Genomic DNA, 27,616 nt, shown 5'->3' with positions numbered 1-27,616 from the left:
TGAGCCAAATTCTGTAACTATTCCTATCTAGTGATGTGACCAGCTAGTATGTTAATTATGCATGTGTTTGACACAATGTGCACACATAGTGAATGATCACTTTTGAGTTGGAAACTGTATAGCATATACAAACAATTGGGTTTTGTCATGTTGAGATGTATGCACTAGCTTCTGGCTGCATTCTGATTTGAACAAATTGAAATTAATTATAACTTGTCATGGACCAACTTTGTTTAACCGGTGTCTCGTTGGAAAGCTCATCTCGAATGAAAAAATGGCAACTGTGCTCAAGGTGTAATGCAAGATTACCTTTGCTCAAGACACAAGAGGTGGTAACAAGCCCAGGAAATTATTAACCTTGCAGAACTTTTTTCAGAAATAAGGAATAAGGATGAGAAAGAGGGTGCAAGCAGTGTCATATATTTAGATGTCAGGTTTAACCTCTTGACAGTTTCTGTAAGAGAATAAGTGAAATATCAAAATGACTCAATTGCCAACTTTTTCTCTATTTTTTCTCTTGAGCAGAGAGACGAGCACGCAGTCGGGTGTACTCGGAGAACAATGGCGATGACCTGAGGGTTGAGGAAGGGGAAGAAGGCAATGAAGAAAACACACAAGGGAGCTTAGGGATGCCTCTACCTGATCTTGTAGCCTTCCGAGACCGATCTAACTCAGCCCCTACCAACTTGATGAGACCAGAGATAAGGGTAGGAAGACAGCTAAGAAGGATTAGTGATGAGTTCCATCTGTCCTACCACGACCATCAGGTGAGAAGTTGATGAGATTTTCTTTGTCTTCTGAGGTTTCAAAAAGGGAGAGGGATGAGAGTCCTTCAGGATTCCCTGGGAAAATATGGCCCCATGGTCTGATTATAAAATTTTTACATTTTTTCTGCAATAGTCTTGATTATTTGTGCACCTTTCACTGATGGTAGGTTTCTCATTGTCTTTTCACTTTAACGTCATACGGGCAACTGTGTGTTTGAGTTCCAATCATAATCAAAGGACACACCTGGCTTTAATAGACGAAAAAGTTTCTTTGGTGCAGATTTGAATGTGTCATGGCATGGTTTTTATAGAATGATGTCCAAGTCTCAACTTCATAAACGTCCTCCGGCAGCAGTGCAACTGTTGTAGGTTATTGATTTAAATCTTGCAAATCAAATTCATTTGATTACAAAAATGGAGCTTTGGCTCCTGCTCAATTTTATGTTTTTTTTTCTCCAGTGGATTGATTTTTATAATCTTTTCAAGTTGGAAGGCACAGGGAGTTACTGGATATTGAATTATAATCCTTTTGCTTTTTGTTGCGGGTTGTTCATTAGCGAGATGGCGTGCCCTTGCACCACCTGTTTTTTTACAGTAACAGGGAGGATACCAATCATGGCTGCTGGAGTAAGTGAAGCAGCCAAAGGGTCAGGCTGATGCATTCTAATTTGATATGATACCAGCGCCCCAAGCTGAAAATATGCTGCATTTAACAGGCAGGTTACTCTTGTGTGAAATGCCCAGGTCAGGCTGTAGCCATGATATATAGTCCTTTTATTTGGTTAGAGGTTTGGGGATATGGCAAATTACCTTACAGTTGGCATTTCAGTGTACATTAAATTGCATAGCCTGAGGCAAGGATGTTATGCCAAATGTAAAGATTGGAACTGATTTCCTCCAAGTATCTCAACTGCCTGTATTCCTTCAGCTATCCAGATTTACAGTTTTTAGTCAAGGTTATAATGAGAGAGGTCACCATCTGTGTATTAGACAACCTCTGGCTTTTGTACTTCTTAATGGATTTTTTATTGGAAAATGTTACAGTACTTCTCCATTCTTTGACTGCTCTTAAAGTTTGATAGGAAAATGTTAACAAGAAAATGGAGTCCTATATTTGTATAAAGTAGTTCATTACATTGCATCATTTACTTTGTTGTAGAATTGCCTTGGAGATATTTAAAAAGTGCACGGTAACGTCATTTCCTAATAGTTAACCAGTGCTATAGTTGTTATGGGTAAAGGGGCGTGCCAGTGTTTTTCAGGATAAGATTCATTTAGGCTTTGTTTGAAAGCTTACATGATCCTCTTTGGAGAGTTTCAGGAAGAATTACAACCCATTTGTGACACCTGGGATTTATCATGTCTGAGGCTGGATATCTCACACTGAACAATAAAAACGGCAAGCTATAAGGATGATTTTTAGAAACCCAATAATCTGCCAGGATGTCAGTAATAACTATGTTTTCTCTGCCAATTAGATGGCTGAAATAGGATATGAAATGAGTGTGATGGATTGAAAGTGAAATAACATCAAGGAGGTGTTGTTTTTGTAATTGAATTTTGTTTCATTCAAAATTTTAATTGTATGGTGCTCAATATGCACAATGAGTGTCTTACTTGGCAGATACCGGTGCCTTGTAAATGCTCATTAGTATTTATTGTTTAATTTTTTGGCTTAAAGCGGTACACCTGCCAAAAAGAATTCAAATAAATTTTTAAAGTTCACCTACAAATATTTGGACAAGACTCTTCTCATACATTGAGTTTCAAGATGTATTTTAGGCTCAAATAAGCAATCATCAATCAGTGTCTGTACAAAACTAATTGGGCTGCTGATATAATTGGGCTGCTGATATTCTAAGGACTTTGTGTTCTTGCTACATGTAGTGCTGTAACCAATTACCTGCCAATTAACTGAGTACTGTCTTGATCTTTCACCTGTTGGAATTTATTCATAATTAAAGTTACAGTGACTCATTTAGACAAAATGATGAGCATATTTTCTCAGTGTATTTCTGAATTCTCTTTAAAAAATGAGTTCATATTGAATGAATGTGCAAATATTGAGGTGATATTTGTGTGCACTTGGCCTATTTTCAAAATCAAACATCTGGTTTGGATGTAACCAACATTTCTAGTGTGTGTTTTGTCATCAAATTCCTTTAGTGTTGCTTAACATTGATTCTGAAATGCCAATATGTAAACCCAGTAGTGAATTATTAATCCACACTTCCGGTAATTGAACACAGCTGCTAATTGATGACAGCATCGTCAAACAATCCCAGTCAGATGCTGGTAGCAGATCAGACTGTTCATTTTCATTCAATGAGTCATGATACATAGAGTTGTCCACACCCTGTGTGTACACCGACATTGACATGTACATGTACATGTTGACCTGTATGCCTTGTATGGCACCAAGGTTGTCTCATTGATACCATCTACTTTCTAAAGAGCCCATGTGTAATTAATCAATAACAGCAGTCTGACTGCGAGATTATGACTCTCCCTCTTTCATAGGGTATCATCATACTTGTGGTTAATTACCCTTTTGACACATGTCAAGGATAATGTATTGGTGTCAATCAGCAATTTTTCCATAATTGATAATCAATAATGCATTGACTGGTTAACAATGGAGCATTTTAAGGTCTTTTTTTCCTTTTGCAAGGATGTGCCTTGTCTTTTCCTTCCTACGTGCCAGAAGTAACTTTTAAGCCTTCAAGAAACAAAATCTTGACAGAGAAATGACCAAACACCTAAATCAATATGAGTGATATAAGTAGTTTTATTTTGTTTGAATTATTGACCTTGCACCTTTGAACTTTCTCTGGTTTTAATCTTGGCTTCGTGTCTTCACTGTTGGACCTTGCAAATAAACTCCAGAATTGTGATATTGTTCCACGATAGAATTCACAATTTTATTGTCATGCTGATGAAAGGGTAGAACTTAATTCACATTGTTTTATTTATTTGTTTATTTATCATTCGTTTAATTTTCATTTGAAATAGTTTCACTTTATTCTCAGATATGAGGGGATATACTTCAGTTCTGAAGGTTAGCAATAGGGGAGAGGGACAAATTCCAAAGAATAGAAGATATATACAAGGCACATGATAGAATGAAATGAAGGCCTTATTGAAAGTGCCTGCTCAAGTCTGACTGATAATATCCACCAATCCAGAACCTTTGTTTTATTGGTCACAAAACAAGCAAACTGCCCTTCAGTATTCTACAGTTAGTGGAGTGATTTGGTATTATTCCACTTTAATGTCATCCTGTTAAGACTGGTCTCCCCAAGACCAAAGTTTCGTTCCTTATCAAACTTGAAAAGGAAATCTGACTCCTGTACAGCAACTGAAATGGAATTAAAGGCCTTTGGGATTATAGTATAATCATTTATTTTCCCTTTTTTAAATTATGCAGAGATTGCGTGCCAGACAGCAGCAAACCATCCTTCAGAGACTCTTGAACACCTTAAGAGGACATCATCATAGCCACAGAGAGGGCAGTGCTGTCTGAGGACCAACCAAACATGAGTACAAGCCAATGGAGGAGTCATGTGATTAGTACTTATTAATGCTGCATTGTGGGATTCCAGAATGGTGCTCTGTGTCAATCTCACCACTTCTGCTAATGAAAGCAGTCTGTACCCTGTTTGGGTCAGGACATGTGCTGTACATATTGAATGCTGCTGCATTGTGGGATAGGAATGCCAGTAGGATTGACTGCAAGATCACAACTCATCCAAAGTTCAGTCAGAGCTTTTGCCTCTAAACTGTGTGTACTTTGGTCCAGACAGACTATAACAACTCACCAACATGGACTGAAACAGTTGCCGTGACAACAAACTACACGTGAACAAGACGTATCATGTAACTACATGCAAGACTTGCAGTGATTTTGAGAAGACTTAAACTTCTTTTTCTAAATTTTGCTACTGTCTGCAAGGGATTGGCTTCTAGTTAATAATCGACTCAATGGAAAAAGGCCAGCATAAAGAAACAAAAATAGGATTATGATGCCACGTACATCACTGGCCAACATGGGACTGCAATAAGCGCATTGTGTGCTAACCTATGACAGGTTGTAAGAGACTCGTTTGGATTCAGCTGGAACTTGAAAGATTTCCTGCAAATGTGCACCATACTGAAAACTGGCTTTAGTCTTGTTATTTGTTGAGCAACTGCAGAGTCTCTAAATCTGTCAATATGGAATTGTGTACAAAAAAAAGAAGATGTTATGTTTCGATGATTGTTATCCAACCACAATTGATGAGCACATTTCAAATATGGTAGATAAATGCATACGTTTCACCTATGCCTATCTACCATACACCAGAAGTGCATCCAGTGTTTATATTTACAAACATACCAACTAAAAGATTGTTTTTCTGTATAAGTGTTTATATATTACCAGAATACATGGGTCCTGATACCTGTAGTATCCATTAGTACGCTCAATGTGTCAAACTGCTTATTGATTCATCCCTTTCCCATTTCCCCTTAAGCGTTAAAAAACTGTGATAAGATGCTACCTCGGTCATTAAAGGAATTTTGTAACATACAAAGTCATTTGCTGATATCACTGGGGCACAGTGTCTCAGTGCCTTCACAGTATTTGTAAGCTGACATCTGTGGCTAGCTAATATTATATAAGAGCCATTTGTAACGATGGGCATTTTTAACCAAGCATTTAGGCTGGCATACAAAGCAAAAATGCCGCCTTCTGTGGTCCTTTTTATTATAGTTTGTGTGGTTACAAAATGGTCAAAGCACTGTGTGGTCAACTGTTAGTGATTAAATCCTTTTAGTAATTCAGTTTGGTCATCTATTTTGGGCATTAACTACCATTTTCAGTAAACATTTTGTTACATTCTTTTAGTTCCATTATAAGTTTGTTTACAAGACTCTGTCTCAAAAATTAATTTCATAAAATTAAAATTGAATTCTTTGACAAGCCAAAAGGAAATGTATAACAAGATAACTGAACTTATCTGATTGGTTAAACAGTAAGATTTGAAATTATTTCTAATGTAATGCACCAAAGATAAGTAATCAGTTAACAATTCCTAAGTGGCCAAAACAAACATTTGAAACAATCTTGCAGCCTCATAAACATGCTCAACAAAATAGTTCTTTAATATTAATGAGCCCAACTTTTGCTATGTGTGTATAAATTAAAATGTTATTTAGCATAACTTGAACAGTTAGGAAGTAAGCCTGTGTATTTATTTTGTACTTAATTTTAGTGCAGAAACATGTGAGTCGTCGAGTAGATGGAGACAGATATCCATGAGGCCACACTAAACTACAAACATTCTTTGAATTTTTGTACACCTTTCACCAACTGTCAGTTATACTTAAGTTGAAGCTAATAAGTTTAGTGGAGATTGTTTCTGACTGAAATGGGTCATAATGACCATTTTGTTGTTTGTATTTACAATACTTCTAGGAGACAACCTGGATAATATATCCTATTGAAATATAATTTTAGACAAATGACGATGCTAGATAATCTATGCGCCAAACATGGAGTTCATATTTGATTTGTAGACAAATGACGATGCTAGATAATCTATGCGCCAAACATGGAGTTCATATTTGATTTGTAGACAAATGACGATGCTAGATAATCTATGCGCCAAACATGGAGTTCATATTTGATTTGTAGACAAATGACAATGCTAGATAATCTATGCGCTAAACATAGAGTTCACATTTGATTTGTATCAGATTCCTACAGACCTAAAAGGAAGATTTTTTCACTTTAGCGGATTATAATGCTTTTTAACTCCAACTTGATGAAGAGTTGGTGCGAGGAAATTATGGCAGCTTGAGTCAGTTTCCCAATGTTTGAAATGAGAAAGCATATCATCATCACTGTTCAGAAATTTAGTGAAAGTTATCAGCCTGATGAAAACAAAATACAAATGAAAAGTAATAACTTCATTTTGAAGTGCCAGTTGGTATGTTTTACTGACAGGGAAATGGAGTAAAATTTGACACAGTTGTATTTCACTTGACTGATTTATTTTTACTGATATTTCTTGAGCAATCTTTTTGTCAGAAACCTGGTATGACTATTCAAACCTTGCAATCCAAGGTTCTGCTGAGGCCGTCCTGTGATTGGCAGGTTGCACTGTGTAGGCGTTGCCAAGATATTTTTTTAGTGAAGCCGTCCTTTGATTGGCTATTAGCAGCTATGTATAGATTGTTTTGGGGGTAGATGGAATTGTGTCAGCAAAGTTAGGAAGCTTTGGGTTTTTCTCAACCCAAGGTTTTGAGAGAACACAGTGAAGTCCTGGTATCATGGTTGCATCTTTCCCAAATCTACAGCAGGTTTTGGACCTAGATTTTACCATGCAAGTCATTGTCACTTCAATATGGTAGCACTTTTGCACAGGATGTGTAGACATGGTTCCAAGCCAAACAGGCAAAGTTCTTTGCTGAGATTTACAGTTATTGAGAATGTTTATTGAAATGCTTACCCAGTCCAGCAAGGGTATAGAATGGAAAGTTAAAAGTGCAAAGTGTATATTTATTTTATTTATTGCTTTTCTGTATTTATTTATATATTTTGTTTTATTGAATTGTGAATGTTTTTAGACTCAGCTAAAGGAAATTTGCTATGGTGCTATTATATTGTTATAATGAACTGTCATGATTGTGGTGGGAAGTCCAGTGGGCCTAAATCCTCCAATTTCGATCTATTTTTCACATTACATAGGGAGTTGAGGTACTAATTTTTTGTTTTGTTTGAATGAATGCACCTTTGAACATTTCCACAAAGTTTGTCTGATGACATTCCAATTTTGATGAAATCTGATTGAAACCACATTACAGTTCACAGTTGATTTTCTTCATCATTTGCATCATTTGTGCATGGTGTTTAATACTTGTATGTGTACAGTTGTCTTTAAGATTGGTTTATATGGGAAGACAATCCCCAGAAAGATAGAAATCCAAGATGTGTGGGTGTTTAATGGCCCAACATTCCTCCTTGGATTGGTGCTGTTGCTTCTCCAGACTTTTCTCTTCAAAGCAAAAGTAAATTTAAAATTTCAGGAAAAGAAAAAGGTTTGTTAACATTTGTTTTTAAGGATATATGTGTTGGAGAGGATGGTTGTACTTGACGAAGACAGATGCCATTCCAGTATTTAAGATTGAATAAACTCTGAGCATTTCTACCAAATTAAATGAAGTGACCTTTTTTTGCACTTGATTTTGTATGTAAGACAGCTTTGGAAAAGTTTTGAAGGCATTTTGATACTCTGAAATTTGAGTATTGATGTATTTGTTCGTGATATTGTGATAATTGATTCTGAGTTTGTCATCCGACTATTATCACTCAGTTTCTGCGTGGCTGTCGATGGATTTGATACTGGTCTGCATATCTCTTGTCTTGAGCCCAAAGAAACTGGAAGTGTTCGAAGTATTTAAGCACCAGCCAGTCAGCATTTGAGAGAGTTAGAAAGTCTAAATTATTGCCGAATTTAGATACATTTTGTAACATAGTACATAACTTACAGGTAGATCTCTGCTGTAAATGCATGAATGACTTCTGCTGTGACTCATTTTATTTAGAATGGAAAGCATTGCTAGCTACTGTCACTTCTCTGTTCTAAAAAAAATGGGCCAGATTTTCTGTGATAATTTAAAATCATGGTTAATTCTAACTTCATTTCATCAATACACCTAGTCCATTTCAGTTTTTTATTCAATTCCGTTGCTGAAAAGTAATCTTATCTTTTCAATTTTGGAAAATATGTTTCTGATTCGTGTGACCCACACCTTGCCCCTCGAAAAATTGAAATTCGGAATTACATTCCTTTTCCTTGTTACATGCAGTTTGATAACTCACTGAGCAAAATTAATATGAGTTTTTGTAATCTCCCTTCTGAAAAATGGAATCTGTCCCAGTCTGAGTGATTAAGTCAGATTTGATTGTAGTTGGAAGTTTGTCTGGGGTCATTTACAAGACGAGATTTGTACAAGTATTGTTTATGGGTACCTTTTATATAAACGTACAGTGTTGTTTTTCTTTTGTTTGTTTTTTTCGGTGGCATATCATTGAGAGAATCGGCAGATATCTGTGATCATTTGTGCTTCCAACTCAATCTGAAGAGATAGCTCTATAGACAATGACATCATGATAGTATCTTGACGAATTTAATACAGCATTGCTGAATGGAGTGGCAGTGATTTTTCATTGGCTTGTTTGAGGAGGAGGTATTGGCCTAAAGCAAGAATTTCGTAATTATGTGCTAGCCGAATTTCGTCTGTTCGGAATACATTTTTCCAGAGTTAAAAGAAACGATGCAGAAAGGCATGTAGAATTTGCTAACTATGTGTAGAAAAATATGTATGAAGAAACATTTATTGTGCACTATCATCCATTTATCATGCATTGATGTGTGGCAGTCATATTGGTTACCAACTCTTCCCAATTTGCAGACACCATGTGCAATTTTGGTTCGCGATACACTCAATATTTATTACTCCTTTTTGTCTTTTGCTTTTAATATTTATTATAATAAGGCGTACCTGTCGCTAGTGGCACGTTCAGGATGTATTGTTTTGGAACCATTGAAATTGCCAGGTTTTATTTCTCTTTGTGATGAAGATTATGGTTTTTGGTCAGGAGAATTGAAGATAAGCGAAGTTTGTAATTAATATGTACAGCTTATTATAAAATTTTTTGACCCTTCTGTTACAAAAGTAGAAAAATCAGTAAACTATGAATTTTGTAAGTTTAAAGCTCTCGTACTGTAAATTTATTGTATATAATGTTTAATTATTTGCAATATTTCAACATTGAATTAATTAAAGACAATTAATTGATAAACTTACTATATGCTCGAAGTCTCTACCTTATTTCGTGCAAAGGGTTATTTTTACGCCGAAGATTTCAGATCCTCCTTAGATTCGCACGTTGAAGTTTGGCACCACCTCTTTTAATCGTGATTTACTATCGATCTTAGTCCTTTGCTGCAGGTGATTTCTGCCCTTTGTTATTTCTTACGCCCATTTCGTACTTTGCAATATCTTCAGATTATGAAGACTGAATGTCATCCTTATTTCATCATGTCATTGCATAAACACCTTACTGTGGTCATGTATTGTCACTGAGTAAACTTTGAGGCTTCAGTGTGTTGGTACCAGACGTAAACACAGGGATCACCAAACAATTCCAAACGGAACAATAGCTGGTTGTATTGATTGACGGAGAATTAGACATAAAGCAATCGTCTTGGCCGTATTTATCGCGTGTTGGTATCAGCAGAAGTGGTTGGTGGAAATGGTCCGTACAGAAAAATGATGTCCCGTGTGTGGTGTGACGATATAATTATAGGCGGTCGGGTTATAAAGAAATACTAAACAAGATGACTTTCAAGTATCCAAAGGCAAAGAAAGCCCAAACTTTAATGTGCCTTTTGAAAAAAGACCCTTGCTTTATACCCTTCAAGATGGGCAAATTGATGGATGAAAGAAAATAAATATCAATGGTGTAAACAGAAACCACACCTAAGGAACAAGCGTGACATACGACATAATTTTATGGGGAAAGATATGACTCATCAAACCTTCATCATTTTTTTCCCTGCCAGCATGATGCCAGAAAAACAAATCAACTTAATGTGACACTCGTTAGTCTTTCCAAAGAAACACTCTCCAGGGGGTAGCAAGTTACTGTTTTGATGGCAGTCAAGCCCAAGTGGCTATTCTTTATTTAGAAGCGCACAGGTTTGGCACACACCCTTATTACTGTCGACACGCGATGGCAATGACGTCGCTTGACCTCAGCGGGACGCTGGGTCAAATTGAACCACAATATCCCGACGTGATAGAAGTTATCATTGACAGCTATAATTCGATCAGAATCAGGATTTGACAACCGCAGTGGATGGAGATGCTGATTAATGTACTCCTTTATCCTTGCGTGACAAAATAATGAATGGTTAAACCACGCAGCAACGACGAATGAACGAAAATTTTAAAGGGTAGCTGCAATGCAATTTTGTTCAATACAGACGTTTAAACTTGGCCTTCACGTCTCAGTTAACCTCGTTTTCAGTTTTTGTTTCACTGTTTTAAGGGGTATTTTGCTACGTGTTTGGTTTTATGCTGTTGAAAATTTCCATATTTTCAATGTTGCATTGATTTGTGTACAAAAAATGCTGAATTTTTAAAAGATTTTTCTGGTCTCGATTTTCAGTGATTCTTCAGTGATTCATTGTTGTGTAAGTACCTAGTAATAAGCAAGCATGCAATCCTTTCTCAGAAATGTTTTTATTGAGTTAATTTTGGATCCACAATTTGAAAAGAAACTGTACGCACCTGGATGACATCACAGCAACAGCACTCTCGGTTGTCCAGGAAAGCATGGGCTATTTGTAATGTTTTAACAATAGCACTTTTTAATGCCTTTAACCGAAAAGGAATTGGAATAATTTTCATAACACCGAAGAAGAGTAATAAAGTTGCAGAAAAACTGGGTCTCAGATAAATTAATTGCAGCTACACTTTAAGCTTTGCGTGGTGGAAATGTAAAGAGCTGGGGTTTGTGATGGCACTATGAAGGAAACTCAGACTGTCAGAACATGTATAAACTTCGTATTCTGGATGATATTGATCTTTTCCCCGATTGTTAGAAAACCATTTTTACGTCGAATGTATCCAGGATTGCTCACTGAGAAATGTAAACATCTTTTTTTTTTAAATAATACTAATAAAAAAAAACGAATTCGACAACAAATGAACGTGTATCCCATATCCCTGGGGTAGTCTGACGCACCTTCGCGGTGCTTCTAATGGAACAAGGGGGCGACATTTGGAACTAGAAATTTCAGATACAAGTTAGCTAACTAGAATGGATATTGTCAATTTTGATCATAAATTTCAAGAGAGGCAAAGGCGGCTGTAAGCGGTGGGGAACAAGGTTCCTTTCTGATCATAGTGTTACCACTATCTATGACAATACAACCTCTGTTTCTCATCAGAAAGTTGGGATCAAAACATCAAAACATGTCCCCAGCTGAGTTGAAAAGAATCAGTAGCCAGCTGGAGGAAAATAGAAAAAAACACCCAAGGCTAGAACTTCGCGTGTCTGTATCTCAGACCCGTGACTGGCTCAAGTTTCATCTTTGTTAACTCCAGACGACGGCACACGCTCAGCCAAAACGGCTCGTGCTAGCCAGGTGATCGCAATTGATGGTTATACTTGGGGTTTAGGCAGTATTAGTAAAGGCATGGGGTAATGGTGGATACTGGATACAGGATGACCTGAAATGGTTTGCTAGTTGCCCTGGAATATGATCTTGAAGTTGAGTTTAATTGATATGATACGAGTGCCAAGACCGGCGGGAGAGGATGCACTGTTATTGTTTGTTTTGTCTAGGGCTAGTTGCAACGGCAAAAACACTATTAAACAAAAAAGTGGAGGTTTTCGTGAAGACAACAAACTTCTTTCCGCAGGAAGGATATTGCGTAACTGTGTAACGGTGTACCGTAAGCGTTCATTTGCTAGTCGCACTTACTGACTCGGGTGGCGGATTTGGGAATAGATTTTCATTGATTCCTTGCTTGATTTTTGTGCACTTCAGTTACTTTAAAGAGCATGTTTCTCGCCATTCTGTTTTGACCTGGGATTGTACCTTTCGTGGTTTCCGGACTCCCAAGTTCGGCTCAAACGCCAGACGCCACGTTTCTGGCACACAGCCAAAACAAAAAGCCCGCTAGATTGAACCTCCAAAAAGTTCACCTGTCCATTGTTCGGCATTGTGTCATGCTGTACGGTGCTGGGGAGGGACTGGAAAATTACGCAGGTTTTTTTTTTACATTTTCAGTATTTCATTTCAGGGGACATCACAGAGCAACTGCACGACACGAGTAAGAGGAAGCAAGCTGATAATCCTTTATTCATAGTTACAAGTACCATTCTGTGTCACGGTTGCAGTACATTCTGGTCCCTAGAAGAGACAACAATCGTTTCGTGTTTTGCATCGGAGAAAGATTCTGCTTGTAGGCCTATCAAACTTCAGTCTCTGAAAAGACAAGTTTTGTTCATCATTCCAGTCAGGAAGCAGTTTGCTGTTTGATGATAAACACACCAGCCTGTAAGCTTAAGCTGTGTAAAGTATGTGTTGGTTTGTATCTTAAAATGGGTGTTTATATATTCATGGAAGATCTAGCTTACAGGAAAGGGGCTAATGTTGTGAGGCAGGACGATAAGCCCTGCTGGGCGGGGGCGGGAATGCCTCAAGAAATCATTTAAATCCATTATGTTTTCAAATAAATTCGAGAATAAAGGTTGGAAAATAGTTCATGTCATTATTTGGGCCCCATCGACTGGACGTTTGGTACTTACGCCCCTATCCATTATTGTGGAGGACTCAAATTTATATTTGTATAAAGTTATTTAGAGATCACAGGCACTATCCCGAATTAGCCATTTTTATCTTTGCATTTGTTGCCCTGGATGATTAATGTTGGCCCACGTCTAAGACTGGTTCACCAGTGACGACATTACAATAGATCTCGGTAAACCTATACCCAAGAGTTCCTTCCGTCTCACGTCCGTCCGTATGGTTTCTATAAACCATCTACTTTTTATGAAAAATGTGGTTAGCGTTCTATGGAAGGTTATGGAAGGCTAGGTATTGTGCAAACAATGGTAGGTCTCACGGCAGTCAAATCAGTTCAGAGGTCTGGACAGGTTTGAAATATTACTAGACATATGGGTAGCATTGGTGCACCGATTAGCTGACTGGTGTATGAAACAGATGGACATTTTGAATGAAGTGCCTCAACGTTGAATACGTAGTGGTTCAATTTCATTTCAAATTTTTGTGCATCTTGATCCAACAATTTAAAGTTTGAAGTGAGCATGGTTCCGGATCAAATGTCAAAGTGAAGACGTCGATTTCAGCCGATTCAAATTGGTGTCGTAAATTTGGTATCCTTCAAAAGTGTGTCTGAATAACCTCTCTTTTGAAAATTGTCCGAGATACACTTTAATCCCATTGGGATTGTAATTCTGTGCAAGGCATTCAATCTGTAGTCAGGATGGGTGGAGACCAAGTTCGTGAATGGATTTGAATTGGGAGCGAGTTGACCTTTACTGATTATAACGGCACTGGGAAAACCTTACCCCGTTCCAGGGCATGGTGTTGACAGCAAAAACAAAATAATTTCCCCACATCACGTCTCTTGTTTGTGAGCAATTACAAAACGAAGACAGGTTTGTAACCTTATTCTATAATATTATGGAAATGGGGGCGTGAATCTAGCTGTGTAATATCGTAGCCTGGGAAGACACTTCGCAAGACTATTTTATCTTTTTTTATCGCTTTGACCCATTTGTTCATCTCTCTATCTAGCAGGATTTCTCACTTAAGCCAAAGGACTTTAATTTTTTTCCTTCCTGTTCCATTTTTTTCCCGTCCGTACCTGCCCTCTTCATCAATTTCTAATATTTTGAAGGCAATTAATATTGCTGCATGAGTGGGTTTCTAACCGCGTCTGGCGCTTCTTCGGAACCTTGAGCACAAGACACGACAGGAGTTGGCGGCTGAACGCGCCTACCATGTTGATCATGTCGCCTAGTCTCTAATCAGCTGTGAAAACACAAATGTTGCCAAAGCAACGTTTACAAGTAAGGGGCGCTTGTAAGGTGACACAATCAAAGCTAACGTGAGCCTTATTATCTTGCTTTCATTTCAGAAGTTGAGACATTGTATGGATATTCCAATATATTATCTTGATTATGGAAAGTAAATGTAATAACGGTTTTGCCAAAAATCGATGTTTTCTTATTTGTACTTCATGACTGATGGCCTTCGATATTTATTGTTCTTTTTTTCTTTATTCAAAGGAAATTTTTGCCACAGTGTTGGTTGCGCAGTGAGGGCTGGTTTACCAAATATATAAAACCATCGATCACCTTGAATCCCAGGCACCCAAAAATGCATTATACTAAAAATATTTTTAAAATTCAAAAAGAAAAGATGGCGTGCGTGCTATAAAAATAAGTTACTTCGTTGATGAAAAAAGGGACATTTGGTTTTACAAAGAGAGCTTAGAGGACAACCGTCGGGCAATGAACCATGTTGGGTTGAGGAACATGGACTCTTACCCTCCCAACCCTCACATTAAATCAATCCTGAACCCTGGGTGCATCCAAGCCAGCGTTCAGCTCGGTCAAATTGCATAGAGTTGGAGAGGGGTATGCACTTTGACAACCAAACATCGTGCCACCTACGCTAACCACTTGAATCTTTTGGTGAGAATATACGGAGGTTTCCTTGGATGAAAACCCCAAAGGATCTTCTGAAGTGCATCTATCGGGTCTTTATTGAACGAAGTAACTCTGGATATAATGTAATATTCTAGAGAAGCGTAATAGGTTTCCGTCATTGGCCGAAGGGGTCGCCGCTACGTTGTACAGAAAGTGATTTTGAGTGTTGAGTTGAATCAGTCTCTCATCGGCCATGACATTCATTAAGTTAAAAGACATTTTATGTCGGCGCCGTCATTTTATAGAATCAGACATCACTTTCAAAGGCAGACAGATGTAAAAAAAATTATTATCTCTGTGAGGGCATCTTCAATGCTGTGTCTAGTTTAGGAAAGATGCGGTGCGATTCTGAAGGACAGACATGCGGCGACAGAACAATCCGATTATGAGACACAAAAAGACAACTTCTTCCACTCTATAAGCAGACAGTCGCTGCTGGCAAACTTTAATAATATCGTGGGTTTTTTGAATTGAGTCTGAGTGATGAACAATGAGAACCACAAGCCAAAAAATCGGACACATGGCTAACACAGGACTAAAGAGAAGTAATTATACGTAAGGCATGACTGTTGTGCTTACATCATGGCATCGACCCGAATCTCATTTGAACACGATGGCGTCAAAGCCTAGTTGACCTTTGGCATGATTGGATATGCATCATGTTCAGCGACAGGCGAAACCACAAATTCAAAATGGTATTTTTAACGCTCGCCAAGGTCAAAGAAACCGCTCGGCTTCTTTGAGCCTCACTTAAGCGGTTTCTTTTAATCCAAACTTCTTTCGAATAAATTCTCTGTGGTCAGGAGTTGGCGTTTCGTCGGTGGGTCAAGTACACTACAACGATTGTGTTGTGTGAAACCGCTGGGAGGTTTTCACTCAACAGTAGGAACTCTTTTCTTCTTCTTAGCTGATGTACAGTTACTGTAGACAATGTGAGCTGTGGTCGTGAAAGTCGCTAGTTATCTGCTGTCCATAGGGTGGGTGGTCTATATTATTCTGTCACCCCATGGAACTAGGGAAAGTTTGAAAAGCTTGCTAATGAATGAAGAGCCAATTTTCCAGATGCTCAAAATATGAAAAAGGTGCATGTGCTTCCTCAACAAACATGTTACACTGTAAATCTTGTAGGCCTAATCACATAATCGTGCTTCTTGGATATGGGATTACATTCCTCTAATTTCAGCGCCAGCGAGTATGTTTGACCATCCCCTCCTTCCTTCATGGTTTGACAATCCCAATGCAAGTACAGAGTTGAAAACCCAACAAACACAGGATGGGTCGTGCACAATCCAGTCCTGTCATAAATTACGCGGTAATTTAGGCCAACCAACTTCTGCAATTGAAGCCACCTGAACGGGCAATTATAACCAAGAAAATCAAAGGAAACAGCAGAGGCCTCAAAGGATTTCGAAAAAGAAAAAAAAAAGAAGAAAGAAACTAGAAAGTCTTACGTACGACTATTTCATGAAGTGAACGATTTTGGAGAGTGTAAAAGGCTCATCAGCAAGGGTAGGCTCACTGAAGCAACAAGGGGAAAATTTCCAGGGTTACCTGGGGTGCACTCATTTTTTTTCAGAGGGGCACCAAAGCAAACTGCAACTTGTGCGTAAGTCGTGTACATTTTAAAAATAGCAGGGGTCTGGGCACCAGGGGACGGACCTCTGACAAGAGGTTCTGTTCACCCTCCCCGCCGATGGCGTTAGGTCGACCGCTAGTTCCTTTTATTCTGTTTTCAGTTATTTTCATGCAGTTATTGGAGATGGTTATTAGATAGGTGGTAACCTTAAAACAAATTAAAACCTCGAGAACTTGTAAAAGAAACGACTAGTCAATTCTACTTGATCGTTTCTTTTACAAGTTCTCGAGGTTTTGCATAACTTCATAATCAACGAACCATGATGTCCGATGTCCCTAGGGTGGGGTTCTAAAGTACAGCATGTGTATATCCCTAGGTGAAGGAGATTTTGAACATCAGGCAAATGAGGAAGAAGAACATTGTTGTAAAATAAGCATAAGCATCTTCAAAAGCAACGTACATCTTTTAGGCCTGTATTAAAGTCTTTCCTGATTTATAGCGTCTGGAGCAGATAGCCAAAGAAATAGAACATGGGAACTGTGCCTAGTTCGGGAACTATATAATGGGACGCAAGCACCATCTTTGTTGTATAAGGAAATGTTTTTTCATTAGAAACTCTGGCTCTTTGCCAAGTCACTTTGGAATATAAGTCAATATAATTGACTTTTGTTTTTATGTCTTAATTTACAGCACTGGGCATTTTTCCCCTTTTCCTTCTGCAACTGATTGAAGAGAACTGCATCACACGGTGAAAGCCAGTACATTCAAATACACAGAACAGCCGTCGATCCTGTACAATAATGAGGGCGCAGATGAACTACCTTGTGGAATGGTCGTCTGAGAGATTGCCAGAGACGTTAACAAGCAACGGGAGCGAAGGAGATCAAAGAAGATGCCGCTCATTTTAAAGAAGACGACTGCTTTCTTTGCCTTTGATAAGAAAAATACATATCATGAGTGTCCACCGAAGCTGAGTTTGTGATCAATGTAACTATGGATGTAGGATCCATAGTTTGATCGTAAATCTTTTTTCATAGGTGTGACGGCACTATCACCCCAACCAGTAAGCTGGAAATATTTTTTTATGTTAGCATTGCTTCGATGTACCCACAGTATCAATTGGCATACTCTACATAAAACTTTGGAAGCATCGGCCAAGATGTCCAAAACGTAACTGATCAAGCCAGGACCAGTAATAAAAGATTAGTCTTTGTTATCTCAGACAAGTTTGACGGCAAAAAAATACCCATAAGGTATAGCAAGGAACGGAGTAGAGCGAAGAATAAAGTGGCGGCACCCTGTCTGTACAATCGTTGGCGAAAAGGCAATATCCTTGATACTGGCGGAGCCAGCGCTTAAATCATGTAAGAACAGAAGAGAATTTCTCTAGTCATGGAGAAAGGATCGTGCCGCCTTTTTTGTCTATAGTTGCAAAGCTTTCTTGATAAAAACTTAAGCATGCGACGTCTGGTCGCCACTTAATTGTTAAATCTATTGCGAATCACAAGATGTAGGCAGTGACGAACCTTCACTTTGGCCTTTTGCTCATCCCTCGTCAACGATCCTCAGGTCATGGTCCAGTTGTATCCAGGCTGACCATGGAGATGTCCTTTCGCCATGGGCTGACTGAAAGGCCATAATTGAACACGACTTACAGATGGCTTTAAATACAGAGAAAGAAAACCTTGCGCAATGGCTTTGAGATGTGAAGATTTGCTGGAGTGTAGACAGATGATGAGCCGTTCTGTTCAGTTACTGTCAATGTCTGACCCCCCCCCAAAAAAAGGAGGATCATTTTTCCCTCCTTCCGAATATCAACTGAATAGAACAACTGAATGTTCGTCTTTGTTAGAGGCAGGTTCCCAGAAACACAACTTTTTGAGGTCTGAAATCTAAGTCTACTTTAACAGCAAGTGTACTCCGGAACACCACTGAGGTCAGGGTTAGTTTCATTCTGAAATAAAATATGTTTTAAATCCCACAAGATTTGAAAGAAGTTCGTTGTGTAAGGAGGTCTGGAGTGCATCGTTTTAGTACATCATCATTAATGGGCACTTAAGGAGATGTCTGTTCATATCTGGTCATTCATCAACCTCAAAAGTACGAAATCAGCACCGACACATTGCCGGTCACGTCGACGGGTCCCGCGTGGACCCTTCAGGGGGCGAAGTCATATCATGAGAACTTTCATTCCAGTTCTATATTGAATGATTCGTGTCTGGAGAAGGCTCAACGGTACCACAGATTCGGACGCTGGAATTGAAGTCACACACATAAATCTACTACTACATGGACTAACAGACATTTCAGTGCGATTGTCCTTGTCACGTTCGTCAGCAATAATAGTGAACTAGCTGTTATAGGCTGCATTGCTGAAGAAAATGGCAGACCTGCGCCGGATAGGGCGATCCGAGGGTGAAGGATACGACCGAAGCAGGATACTGCACTCGCCCTGGGAACGCGTATGACTTCAGGGTGTACAGAAATAAAACTTGCGCAGTCATAACTTACGCATAGTGGTGATATTCTTTATGGCAAGATGGGTTATGGGTCCAGTCCACTAATTCAAGCCCCGTTGAAAACAGTGTAAAATCAGCACCGTTCAGGGCCCAATAGCATGTACGCCAACATCCCCGAGATTTCTGAAACACAAATGAAATTCTTGTCTGGTCACTTATCTTTCAATTTCTTTTCAATTTTTTGTGGGTTAATCAATTACATTTTTAATTATTCCCACAATACAAAATCACCCTCCAAAAAGTGATTTTTCCGAAGTCTGATTGCAGCCATTTTTCAAGTGGCAACTCTCAAGTTTCTCGGGCACTTAGGACCATTTTTCAACCGTAGTTTTTAGCCCTTCTGCTCTCATATGAAAGCTCAAAGACCCAGGGAGTTGATCCTGGCAACGGTTTACACAATCTCACCATTTTGGGGGCCAAACAATCTCCTTTTTCAAAAGTTATTGTGGGGGCACTTTTAATGCTAATGAGCTGGTCAAAAATTCTCACTTGAATTAGTGGTCTGCACGCTTATGTCCCAATCCTAAGGTCAGATGTCAAGGCTCGCGGCTGGCTGTCCCAATCCCAACGTCAGATGTCAAGGCTCGCGTCTGGCTGTCCCAATCCTAAGGTCAGACGTCAAGGCTCGCGTCTGGCTTAATACTGGTTAAGACTGTTGGCTTGGGACCCACCTTTCCCTTTTTGTTTTTCTCTGTTTGGATAATCTCCTTCGTTTCAAGTTCGCCCCTGTACTCGCCGAAATGTAAGTGTCGAGAGTTGCAAGTTTCCATTTCCATAAAAATGGAAAATACTGTGGGAATATAAACTATGCCATGTATCTAACCACCCAAAGAATCCGAAAGTGACAGTTGTTTCTTACCATTCTAACTTTTGTGTTACTCTTGTGGCCTTATGTCTAAAACCCTTTTTTAGATATAAGAAAAAACTACACGGGGTGAACAACACTCTATTTGAGTCGTGTACAAACTTCCCCCATCGGGTGTCTGTCCACAGCATGATCAGATGGACATTAATAGGTTTGTCCCAAACCCTATTGGGCCATTCGTTATTAGTCGAATCAGTCCATCTCCTGATAAACTGCATTATTGCATTTTAATACCACGTCTTTGGTAATACGCTATTGGATGTGTCAGATTTGTATCTCTGAGTTACATTGTTGTTGTTTTTTGCTGCCGATCAGTGGTAGAACGAATGGGATACAGCCCGGATGGATGTTCCGGAGAAAGAGGATCAGATTGAGCTATTAAGACTTTCCGGCAAAACATAATGGATATGAGAGCAAAAAAATCATTCTAGAAAGACCGAGTATAGACCTTGTCGTCTACGGTAGACGCTTTCCAAGGTTGTAGAGACCGAAAGGCAGTTGCCTTTCAATCACAAACGATCGCCTTTTTGCTAAATGGTGTAGTTGTGACATGAGAATGAAGTATCCATGCAAACCAGGGGAAACATGGTCACATGACTCAGCTATCTAGCTAAGGTTCCAAAACATGACAAGTTCGCTTAGCACATCGTTGAGCAACAGAGAGTACCTGTCTGGATATGCTCTGATCTTATGTGTTATAAGCCGAAGATTAACATTTCCAAAGAGTGTATTGTGATGCTGTCCAAATGTTTCAGCATAAAAAGTGGTGAAACTTCTCTATTTTTTAATACACGCTTGCATACACTTAATCTGATTCCAAGCCTTTCTTCTTCAGCTAGACAGATACGAGCATTCTATTTCACATAACAATTTGAAAAGTAAAATAGTTCACTTTTTTCTCAAAGTGCTTCAAAACAACGACTTTAACAGACAGAGGAAAAAGCAACCAGTATGGCCGACTGAGAAGTGAATAAATTCCAGCCTTTTGCACACCCCGGAAGGTGGTCAATAAACAGGCAAAACCCTTGGAGTTTTATTTCAGACAGAAGCAAAATCTGTACTTTGAGAGGTGGTGATATACCAGTTTATGTCCAATAAAACTCATGAATAACTTTACAACCGATCTAAGAAACTCCGTGAAGATCCTGATTTTCTTGCAAAGCTTCTAAGATTGGTTTATTTTTGTGGCCTCGCATTGCACTTTCCCGTTGTTCGTTTTGGAGGAAGACAAGTTGGAAAAGCGAGATAAATTTTCGGCTGCTTGGCGTTTACCTGAATTGAAAAGTGAATAATGGTTCACTCTTTGAAAAAGGAGAGAAAAAGTCAACATTACGAAGATGCAGTCATCGGTAGTCAGGAACAGCGAGGTGTGCGATATCAATGCACTATAGGCCACGGATGAACTAACTAGGCGAACTGATTTAAAGTCTAAATAATTCAGTTAATTACAAACCACTCTCTTTCTGCTTTACTGAAACGTGCCTCGAAGTAAAAAAAAAGTCAAAAGTGCAGCCACCTTCACATTGAAATCTTTTCTTCTGCAGCTTACAAAGTACTCCTAACCCTGGAGAGGTAAGATGCAAGAGGACAAGGTTTTTATGAAGCGAGACTAATGCGTTCCCAAGGTGATCGAGCTGCAAGATACGCGCTTAGGCTACCAAGAACTTGGAGATGAGCCACAACTCAATCTCTGGATTGTATCAACGGTTGTTTGCTGTTTGATATATATTGCTGAAAAATGGTGGTCCAAGACTTCCTTCACAGTAAAGACTTGTGCTAGTTTTCATTGGCAAATTTCCAAATGAATGCCGCCGATTCACAACATGAAGCTTTGTACGTATCAAACAGTCGTCGATTTTTCTTGACAAAGCAACCACTCTCAGATTCAAAATGGCGGGATTTCTAAACGTCAAAATGATGGATTAGGAAAGAAAGATATACAAGCCAGAGTCTAGCACTGATTAGCCTGGATGAAATGGAACACCTGCGCCAGTAATACCTTGTTATCTAACATGTATAATACGTTGGGTGACGGTGACATAACCAAACTAATGCCGAGAAATGACGGATGTAGTGCTTGCGTCACTTTAACAGTTCCCTCTAAAGTCCTCCGATGCCGAGACAATTGCCCATCTTTTCCTTCTCAAGCGACTCAAATGCCGGTCATATTCGTGTCACTTCAGTAGCCCAACGGCAAAATCAATCAACCATCCAACCAACCAACCAACCGTTTTTACAGAGATTTTCTTACTGCATTGAAAAAAAATACTAGATGAATAATGTTAAAATAAGAGGTTAATGATGCCGTCATATTATCAACAGTTGGCGATGTGACTGTCAACGTCAAGGTCGAGGAATAGTACTGTGAGCAGCACATAATACGGTCAAGCCTAAAATGATGCAAGAGTCAAGAGCAAGCAATTATCTTGTAGTTTCTACCCAATTCGGCCAACAGTTGAATAACACGGCAACTATACAAATTGAAAGTCATGTATTGATCATATTACTTATCCAAATTTGGTGCCAGTATGGATTCTGGTGAAAGTTAAAACTCATTTGACAGCGGCCACAGTAGCTTCCACGCCCTTTTCGTCACTTCACCAAGTGTGGAAAATAGGGAAAAACCAATGAAAGTGCAAAAAGTGTCACGTGGAAATAAATTGTAGACCAAAGTTAACGTCCTACAGGCTTCTTATAAATTGACAACTACAACTAAGCTAAGTCCATATTTATGTCAGAATTTCACCTACGATATTGTTATAACATATTTGTATTGGAGATAATTTACGAAGACGAATGTTAATGCATTCTCCTCGTTTTTCTTTGTTTCTGAATCAGTACAATGTTCTCCGAGACTCAAATCTTTCCTGAAAAATCGGAATATGATTCTAAAATCACTCAAAGCAGATGTCCAAACAACGGCTTAAGTTATTATCTAAATTGATATAAAAACGATAGATCAATTACCCGAATGAACGGATATCTTACCTGTACAAACACAATGGCGACAAGCATTTAGATAAAGTCAATATCATCCCTTGAAATGTACCACCTGGTAATCTAAGGGTCATATCAATTTACTCGGGTGAACAGACTGTTCATTTACTCCATCGCTGTATTAGTCTGTAGCTATTCCATGTTTTTATCTTAGGTGGAAAGTAAAGACGTTCTATACGTGGCACCTACAAGACAATGCTAATTAGTTATGCTACCTGGCGATCTTAGAGATCAGTGGGGTATCTCCTCAGGTATGTTGTACAATCACTGTAACTATCATCCATTTTAGGCACTGTTAATTGTCCACTGTAGATACAAACATGGCCATCCTCAATGCGTACGGTCTACCACACATTTGAAAAGAAACTGTTTTATTTCGATACAAGAGAAGTATTATTGTGATATCACAGTGTACTCAATTTCTTGGGGGGAAACAAGATTTAACGTATAGTTAAATGCTTGCAAGTGGTGGACACAGACGTTTCATAGGACAGAAGTGTTAATATCTAGGTTTTTCCAAAGGGAGGAGGCAAGATTAGCTATGTGTGTCAAAGAAAATATGCAAATGTCTGGAGTCTTAGGCACTCGACCAATGTTTCTATTGACAGTATTTAAGGAAAGGAAATTTGTGATAATTTTCGACTTTTAAGTACCGTTCTGAATTTGAACTCGTATTCAAACAGTCGTTGTCCAGATTCTCACAATTCCATTACTTTTTAGTGGCGCTCTCTTTGGGACATTGCAGCATGCAGTATCATTAGCCCATGGCCAGAATTTGGACGCCATTGACAGCGTGCGGCGACGGACTGGGTGTGACTGCCAGCCAACGGGGCGACACGGCCAAACACTAGCACGACACTCGTCTCACCGCCCAGCTTTGATATTACTTGTCAATTGATCACTCTGGGTCCGTTTGTGATTGTAAATCCTTCACAAATATTGAGCCAATCACAGTATTGACCGACGACCATTTGATGATTTCGTCCTCAATTTTTAATCTATTGTGTTCTCCAGTATTTGACAACGGTAAATTTCGTTCTTGTGGCTGCAAGCTTCGGGAAGTAAATCAAAAACGTAGGGTGACAGTCATTTTGCCAAATGAGGATGTATCCACATTGCCAGGGCCTGCAACATAGGAAGATGTCAACCTCCAAAATAAAATGTTGCTACAGTGCTTGGCCGGGGTACTACTGAGTTGAGATGGTTATGTACTGAGAGTAAATCAGTACGTTAAATCTACCTTAATTACGATATAATAAAGTAAACTACACATGGGATTTCAAGCTATTCATGGTGACAGACGGAGAGCCTCTCCGGTTCTTATCAGAACCACACAGACTCAAAAAAGAGATATTGCATGGTGTTTACCGCAAGCTTTCCATCTTAAACTACACATGATTTCTTTGACGCAATGAGCTCACTGTTACGTCTATTCTAATCGTAGTGTCTTGGAGTGTGATATCCATAATTCACAAGTCTTATCATTAGGCAATATTTGTCTTAAAATGAAGGGGCCTATTTTCTTTAATCGGGAGATTTCAACTCTTGATTAGCGACGATAGCCTGGCTCACGTCGAATCTGGAAAAATCGCCTTGGGCCTCCGACATATTTTTAGCAGGAAAACAATGATGTCATGTTCCTCATTGAAACTTTCATCTTACAAGTCCTGTCAGGTGAAACCCCAGCGGCTGTTTCATTTCACTAATCCTATCTTATCGTCTTTCATATATCCATCTCGGCGGTGTATCATCTATCATTTGGGCCTATCAGGCATCGCACAATCTTCAGGAGATTGTCGCTTGTTACCCAGGCCGCATCAAGCGGAAGCTAGGCGCTACATTGTTGCACGAATTGGCCGGGTATCTACACAAAAAAGCCCCGGGGATGGTTGACATCGAGCCTGGAATCCACTGCTTGACAAGACTGACCTAGGAGGAAGCATACAAGGGGAATCTTCAAAGCCTGCAAGGTAAATGTTGAGAGAGGCTATGGAGAGGCGCTTCAGTCGGCAATTCCGGCGATCGGCGCCACGGCTCTGACTAGCTGTTGACGCGAAGAGGAAGTTGAGATCGGAGACATGGTGCAACGCTCCCTCGCGGGAGACTAAATAACCCGAGGTGGAAAGAACTCCCCTGAAACGAAATCTAATATGGATTTGAAGTCTCTAAAAGCCTTCCAATTATTGCAAGGAGATCGCGAGGATGATCATTCGACAAAGCGGGCGCAACTTAGCGTGGGAGCAATCATAATTCATTTTCATAGCCCTTTTCTGTTGACTGTTTAATATTTGTTCGTTTCAAATATCACTTGTCGCTGTGTATGTTACGACCGCTTCGCTCCGTTCATTCACCTAACAGTTTAAACTCTCAGAGTTTACATCCGGTGAAAATGAAATTTACAATATATTGCTAACCCTAAAAATGAGTGGTGATAATTTATTACTTGTAGGGCGTTGGGTCATATTAGCTATAAAATGAAATTCATTATATACGACAAAACAAATAGGTTCTCCAGCAGCTTTGACATTGACAAAGACATTGGTTAGGGCAGGCAAATGATTTCGAAGAATTCCCACAAAAGTGTGACATTTCCATCAGATGCTTGTGGTGAAGTTGATAAAACACGTGCTTGTATACTATACACAAGCGATCAGTGTTGTCGATTGCAAAGACAAAGGGACATGTTTATTTCGCACGAATCTTTTGAGCAATCCAAGTTCCAACCACTCTCTTTAAACTAAAGACTGAACTAGTCTGAGCATAACTGGTCTACTGGGGACGCAAGCTCCAGGACAACGTCTGATAAATGAGTAAATTATCTTACATATTAATTGCAGAATCTTAAGTTGGACTTCGTGAAAGTATTTCTGAGTTAGTTCTCGCTGTTTCTACGCTCAGTGAGCAGTGCGACAGACGCGTGCCAGTCGCACGCCAGCGACCAGACCAACCGTGACAGATAGTCGTATATTACCCTAAATACTCCCCCCTCGTTCACCCTTTTTAATAGTTCACACAGACCCGCTCGTGTTCCTGGCATGCTGTCATCTCGTCTAATGGCACGTGGTAGTATTGAAAGTAAGTGAGCTGCTTGTTTGATGAAATGCACTCTCGGTGAAAACGAAAGTGAAAGATCAGAGGCCCAAATGAGCACGTGATTGTCGCAACAAGGCAATGGAATGACAGAATGCAACGGATACTGGATAGGCTTCACTTGTACCCAACGCCTGATACAGGCAGCTTGGCAAGGACCACTTCTCTGTGATGGATGCTCAGGTGTATCAAGGCATTATGGGTAGCATATTGCCTCAATCAGAGTTATTGGCCATTTAAAGAGTAAACATTTTCCGAGCATGAGTAAAGTGCATCCAGTGAGAGCTCAAAAGTAACTACAGAATTTCAAAGATTTTACAAGTGTCCAGGATACGGCTGTGGATGTCAGCGTATCGATACGCACTAATGTAGGCATAATGTAATTCAATACACACTCTAATTTGACGTTAAAAAGGTCGCATTAAGTGTTTTTCTTTAAACTTTTCTTTGAAGTTATAACTAATTCATTTATCTTCATTTATCATTTATCTTTAGCGACCGAACCACTACAGCCGAATTTGTACGAGTTCTTGTAAACCAGCAACATGATCCCATTATGTTGTTAACTGGCAATCCACATTTGAAGTGATAACGAGGGAATCTTGAAATTAATTAAATTGGCTTAAGTTGTTAATGTTCAAGCTAATGTTTTAGTTCAACACTAGGTCATCGTACTGAACCGTAACAGGTAAGTTCATGTTAGATGAATTACGAACCACTAACAGACCTTCGTCACTTGCACTTTGCAGCTAAGTTCAACAAACTATTGGCTTCCCATCAAATGCCCTCAAAAGTCAACGGTTTCCCGTTTTTCACCTTCATGTAACACGTAAAAGCCTTTCGAAACTTAAATCCAGCTGCGTTATCCTCAATTGGATCCTGTCCAAATTTGCACGTGGTCCGAGTGAAATGTGATTCAGAAGGGATAAAATATTGTAGAAAAATTAAATAAGCATATTTTGTTCATGGTTTCAACTTAAACTTGCATTTTGTGCACACACTCACACGTAACTCGTTGGGAGCTTCCACTCTCTAGCAACACCAACCCTACCCACCCTCTTCTTTCAATCTTTCCGTGCATGATCATCTTGGCACCAAAAACGTACACGTGGCTCATAGACTTTGCCTTCGTAGAAAAAAAAGTGTCCTTGGAGCGTATCCCTGAGCAACCAACATATGTATTGTATGCATACCCCTTCAAGGTTCCACTTCGGCGAACGTTGTTGGAGAAAAGCCGAGAACGTGACAAGGGGTAAGCCGAGCGTGTCGATGCCTTTGTACATATACGGGCGTAAGCAGGTCAGGAGAATTGTCTTCTTTATGAGAACAAAATCTTATCCGTACTTATAAAGCGGCCGCAATTTTTAGTCTTCCATAGATTAATCGATAACTAACTCAAAGACAAATTGTATCGAATAACTGAACAGAACATGTAAAAGTGGGACAGACTTCTTTGTTTACTTGATTCATAGATTTTTCAAAATAAATGGGGGAAAATAAATT

General features: G+C 39.2%; 1 protein-coding gene across 4 annotated transcripts in view; it reads left to right on the top strand.

Annotated features, from left to right (window-relative positions):
* The window catches only part of LOC110980625 (uncharacterized), a 50,125-nt gene extending 40,506 nt beyond the window's left edge, over positions 1-9,619 (top strand). For all 4 annotated transcript variants that reach the window (XM_022237484.2, XM_022237486.2, XM_022237485.2 and 1 more), the window contains exons 3-4: positions 526-767; positions 4,195-9,619. In XM_022237484.2, the coding sequence (XP_022093176.1) occupies positions 526-767; positions 4,195-4,290 (338 nt within the window). In that variant the 3' untranslated portion in view covers positions 4,291-9,619. The remainder of the gene's footprint in view (positions 1-525; positions 768-4,194) is intronic.
* Positions 9,620-27,616: the final 17,997 nt, after the last annotated feature.

This window comes from Acanthaster planci, linkage group LG01 (genome assembly GCF_054643075.1).
Source record: "Acanthaster planci isolate LZ-2023a linkage group LG01, COTS_SCS, whole genome shotgun sequence".
In the NCBI taxonomy this organism is placed as follows: domain Eukaryota; kingdom Metazoa; phylum Echinodermata; class Asteroidea; order Valvatida; family Acanthasteridae; genus Acanthaster; species Acanthaster planci.
This window is presented reverse-complemented; position numbering and strand designations above follow the sequence as displayed.